General features: G+C 45.2%; 1 protein-coding gene across 1 annotated transcript in view; it reads right to left on the bottom strand.

The window, feature by feature from the left end:
• GALNT2 (polypeptide N-acetylgalactosaminyltransferase 2) overlaps window positions 1-5,419 on the bottom strand; it is a 166,388-nt gene that overhangs the window by 27,974 nt on the left and 132,995 nt on the right. Inside the window, exons 4-6 of the mRNA XM_004693040.2 lie at window positions 3,592-3,690; window positions 3,349-3,416; window positions 3,075-3,140 (exon numbers count right to left, since the gene is read on the bottom strand). Of these exons, the coding sequence (XP_004693097.1) occupies window positions 3,075-3,140; window positions 3,349-3,416; window positions 3,592-3,690 (233 nt within the window). The remainder of the gene's footprint in view (window positions 1-3,074; window positions 3,141-3,348; window positions 3,417-3,591; window positions 3,691-5,419) is intronic.

Here is a 5,419-nt window from a genome sequence, read left to right on the forward strand (position 1 = left end):
GTTGATCTGCCTGTTCTGTTCACTGCTCTGTCTCTGGTGAAGCCTCTTACCGCCCCTGAGCCTCTGGCCTGCACCCCAGTTCTGTATGCACAAATAAATAAATCTTTAAAAAAAAAAACAACACAGTCGTCAAAAAGAGTTTTTAATGATTCTCATAGAGTTGCATGCTACAGTAGGGAAAAAAGACAAAAGATTTCTCATTCTGATATTGCAAAGTGGCTTGTATTAATTAAGCCAGTGTTCAGGTAACAATGATAAACTCTGAGCAAATAGAGAAGGCAACTGTTTAAAAGGACCAGAAAAATAGCCAGAAGCAGACACAAACAAGAGAGGAGTCAACACTTAAAGAAAATCACATGACATCAAATCCATCGTTCTAGCATGTTTTCCCTGAGATTCTTCTCCAGTCCACTGCAACACTGTCTCTTTGGCTGACACAGAGCACAGGGCTTCCAGAGTGCATGGAACTACAGGAGGCAATTCTGGAAAGTAGGCAAGTCCCAAATCTGCTGAGAACCTCCCTTTAAAACCCTGACTGACTCCTGAATCTGTAGGCACAAAGGAGACCTCATGGGCTCCAGGAAGAAATAAGTCGAAGACAGAAGGAACTGGGATTTCTGGTGCTCCTCACCACAGCACCTTAAGACTGGAACTGAAGCTTGTCAAGGTGGAAGTTTCATAAATACCTCAATTCTATAGGAACCCCAGGAGAAACACACTTAAAAAAACAGACTGTATCTAAGAAAAAGAGATTGCTAAGTACATACTCCTCTTAGCAAAATATAAAGACAAAGTCTTTATATTTCAAAGTATAAAAAAAAAAATAACAAAGATGAATAATTGTTAGAGTAAAACAGCAGAGTTCAGCGTCTCTACAAAATACTCTCCACAGTTATGAAGTAAAAAATTACTAAACATAAGAAAAAACATGTCAACAGAAACTTATCCTTCGATGACCCAGATGTTGAATTAACAGACTGGGATCTGAAAGCAGCTATTACCCCAACTCTATGCAATAACCCAAGTAAAAAGACGTAATGACCAAATAGGTGGTGAATCTCAACAGAGCAATGAAAACTATACTGAAGAGTCAAGATTAATATCCCTGAACTGAAAATTGCTATGATCTGAGATGAAAAAATTCAGCTGACAGAACAGCTGTATGTCCCTGAGAAAGCTACTTTATCTTTGGGTTTTAATATTTCCATCTGTAAGATGGGAGAAAAGGACTAGGTTTTCAATTTTCAAAGTATATCAGAATCATCTCAGTTGTTTGAAAAATGCAGAAGGGGTCTTCTGGTAGCCTAGGGGTTTAAGGCTCAGCACTATCACCACTGTGGCCTGAGTTTGATTCCTGGCCAGGGAGCTGACCCATATGGCACTGCAGACCTCTCCTGTCTCACCTGCTGCTTCCCTCAGCAGTGTAGTTCAGTAAATCCACTGTCTCTGGTGCATTCTCACCCCCTGCACCTCTGGCCTACATACCATTTCTTCTATGCAAAAGTAAGTAAAATCTTTTTTAAACATGCAGATAGCCAGACCCCATCTTGAGAAGTCCAGAAATTTTATTCAACTGTGGACTGAGTATAGGTATGCTCATCTTTTACATCCCCTCAGATAATTCTAATGAAACAGCCACATTAGGGAATCACTGGCGAAATCCACATTAGGGAATCACTGGCGAAATCACTGGCAAAATATAACACTGAACCAAGGCTGCTGCTTCACTAACATAACACTTTACACAACTGATTTTCTCTAGCATTTAAAAACATCACTATATCACTTAACTGAGACACACACAAGCACATATACACCTTAGTAAATGTCTCACTCAGCTTTCACCACAATGAACATCCCCACTTAAAACAAATGGAAAAGTGTACATTAAGAAGTTTTATTTTGACTTCAAACAGGTGAAAGCATTCTCTGATAAGGAGAGCGAGCGACCTGTCAGTTACAAAATGCCAACGTAAAAAAACTGTCTCTCTCTTCCCTCCCCCTCTCTTCACTTCTCACCCCTGTATCAACAGATACCTTGAATTTAAATTCAAAGAATTATTATGGAGTTTGTCTGAGGCAAACAAAATGAGCAAATTTTGTTTACTGTCAAGATTTTTGTTTGTAGATGTTGAACCCAGCAAACAGGCTGATCCCACTGCCTATATATCTTAAACATTTGGATTGATGATCTTAGTTGGTTAAAACATGGTACTGATGGCATCACCCAGAAGGCTCTTATTGACTGATTAGAGTTTTGCTAAGAAAACCTGCGTCCCGTAACTCTCGCTGGCCTACCTGAGGAGGGAGGGGGGGGGTACGCACTGAGCAAGACAAAGCCACTGCTCCAGGGCCAACCGAGTCAAAACCAGCATGTGTCTTAAAACCATGCAATTTTCCTGCACTGAAAGATTTCGCAGGACTATGGAAGAACCTAGATGCTAACCACCAAGCTTGCTAAACAGAACTGATGCACTGGAAGGTGATTACACTGTGATTTTAGCTTCTTTTCCAGATACTTCAAAGTGTCTGGGGTCTTTCTTACAACTGTGAACCGCAGAGTGGGGAGCCCAGCTCCAGCACACACAGGGCTGGCGGAGGTCCTGAGGCTGGCATTTGCAAAATCCAGGAAGCATGTAATTGCAGTGCACGCTCCCTTTTTTGGATGGTTCACCTTCAGCAGGCTGTCAAAGTTGAGTCCCAGTTATTTTATCAAATGCCTGGAGCATGGAATCATTAAACTTCTCATTGCCAAATCTTTGTTTTCCTTCTAAATTCTAGTTCTCCAGGGACTGATAAGACTCTGCAGGTCGGGAAAGAAGAGAGAAGCCAATTTCCAAATACATAAATAAAAATGTAATGTGAACCCCTGCCCTGGTATACAAACAATTTCAATTAGTTAGGCTTTGAACGCCCTTCCTAGGCTCACTGTGAGTGTCTCCCAAGAGGCCTGGTGGAGGGAGACAGACAAAAGACTAGACAGTTAATTGTTCTTTCAGCAGAAGCATTTTTCTTATGTTATTACTGGGCTCAGGAGAAGTCAGAATTTGACTAAGGGAAGAAGAGAGACTTACCTTCTCGCCGATCATTTCTGAGAACTCGCACTTTCTCGATTTTCCCCAAGAGAGCCCCATCCTCAGCTGGGAAAGAAAAGAAGCAATTTTGAACCTCAGATGTATCACGGGCTTTGTATTCAAGTGCAGTGTTCTGGAACATCTATGAACAGATCTCAGGGCTCCCCTCTTCCTGTGGCCTTGCTGTCTGGCTTCGGCATGAAACTGGTCGTCAGTGCAAAACTCCAGGAAGGCTAGAAGCTGGGAGGGGGCGGGGATCGGTCTCCACACTTACGGTCATTGCTGTAGTCGTCCACCAAGATGATTTCTTTGATGAGGTGGGGTGGGCTTTTCTTGAGCACACTAAGGAAAGACAGAAAGATAAAGGTGGTGGGTCTGGCAGGGGTATCATTAGGGTGGGGTATATGAGCTGCCTATTCAGGGGTACCCCACAGAGCCCACGGCCACATCCCTGCCAACGAGCACCTCCTGCCAGGAGCTGCAACACATGGATGAAGGTGGCACCCCACAGCCTCACCTGACCACTGTCCTCAGCAAAGCCGATCTGGCTTCGTTGTGAAACGTGATCACCACACTGGTAGCCGGCAGGTCCACCCGCCACTGCTTCCGCTGACACCTGAAAGGAGAGAAACATCGTCCCTAAAGCCCAGTGTGGCCACGGCAAGGCCCCGAGAACACAGGGAGAGTGATGTGCCAGACGGGCTGTCATTGCGAAGTCACCTGTCTACTCCGAGGGAGAGAAACAGCAGGACAGAGGAAACAGAAAATCACCATGCGTTAGGTTTTCAAAGATGAATGATTCCGGTGCAAAGTAACATACTGAGAACATTTTTCTATCGTGTTGAAAAAAGTGTTTTAAAACAGTGAAATCCCATTTATTCTCACATGCAGACACACCTCTAGAGACGGGCTTTTCACAATTCACAGTGGTTATTTCTGAGGGTGGAATCAACTATGCTTTGCTGTTCTTTTCTTGGTTTTGACTTTCCTTATAGCAATCATGTGCAACTTGGGTATTCATCAAAGTTGCGTCTGGAACCTGGCTCTCCCCCACTGCTTTCCTGGACCACAGACAGCAGGGACACACCCTGCCCTGCCGGGCCCTCGGGGCCAAGTGTGTGATGGAGGTGAGGCTGGCAGAGTAAACTTAACGGCAGGCCTGTGGGGCAGTCAGCCCATCCGCTGGCTCGTTTCCCTCAGAGCGGTGTTCAGAAGAAGCCTGGACTTGCCCCTGGTAAGTGGGTTCAGGGTCCAGGCCTACAGAGCACGGGCAGCCTACCACATGGTCTCTCTCAAGCCTGCTCTCTAGAGACAGACACAGGCCACCAGGACCCTTTTCTTTTTTTTAAAGCTGGCTTCTCTGACAGCTCTGGGTTGAAAACGCTGGTGTATCCTACACTAGAGACAGAAATGGCCAGTAAAGGCAGGATCAGGCTGAGCAGATGCCAGTAAGGGGGGGCCCTGGCAGCCTCTGGGGTTCAGTCTTGAAGAACATGCCAGTGTAACAGGGGTGGCTGTAGAGCTGAGAGGAAACACTGGCCACTGACCTAGGCCAGAGGAGCCAGGGGCAGAGGTCTCAAGGGTGGGCGAGTCGCACTGCAGTGAGGGAGGGTCCTGTGGTTGGACCCCACAAGGTCTCTCCACACTGACCAGCATGCCCTTCGGGAAGTTCCCACATCGACCAATTAACAACTCAGTGCGAAGGGCACTGTGGAAGCCGTCATGGGGCCCACGCATTTTAAAAACCCATGTTGCTCTTTAGCTTTTAATGCTGTTTATCACAAGCATGAAGAACAGGCTCCGGGGTCAAGGGCGTCCGTCTCCATGGCAGCACGCAGCTGCAAGGAAAGGCCCCACCCAACGCACAGAGGCAGGTGAGGACGCAGGGGGCCACTCAGCACCTCCGGACCACTAGCAATTCTCAAGAGCCAGTAAGCCTGAAAATGGGCAACAAACACTCACTTTACCTCATGACTGGAAGAACGATTTCTGAGCAGCAAATTTTGAAAATGAGTAAGAAAAGCAATGCAATTAAAAAGCAATTAGGTCCGAATCTCAAAATGGGCTTCTTGTGTTTATTTTATGTGGATAGCTTGATTTTAATTAATCATGTGAAAACTGCATAATATATCAGTCATTGTTGGGGGGGGAGAAATACATTCTGGAATTAATATGGTACCTCATTATGGATCCTAATGGCTAAGTCTTTAATGATGAGCAGACTGATGGGCTAGGTGGTGGTGGTGGCTTTTTTTTTTTTTTCACTTTAAGAATTAGCTGATTGTTAGATTAAGGAAGCAAGAATCTGCCAGGCTCAACTGTAAACAAATTACCAAGAATGCCAT

Source organism: Condylura cristata, unplaced genomic scaffold, assembly GCF_000260355.1.
Source record: "Condylura cristata isolate star-nosed mole 26May11 unplaced genomic scaffold, ConCri1.0 scaffold00035, whole genome shotgun sequence".
NCBI lineage: Eukaryota > Metazoa > Chordata > Mammalia > Eulipotyphla > Talpidae > Condylura > Condylura cristata.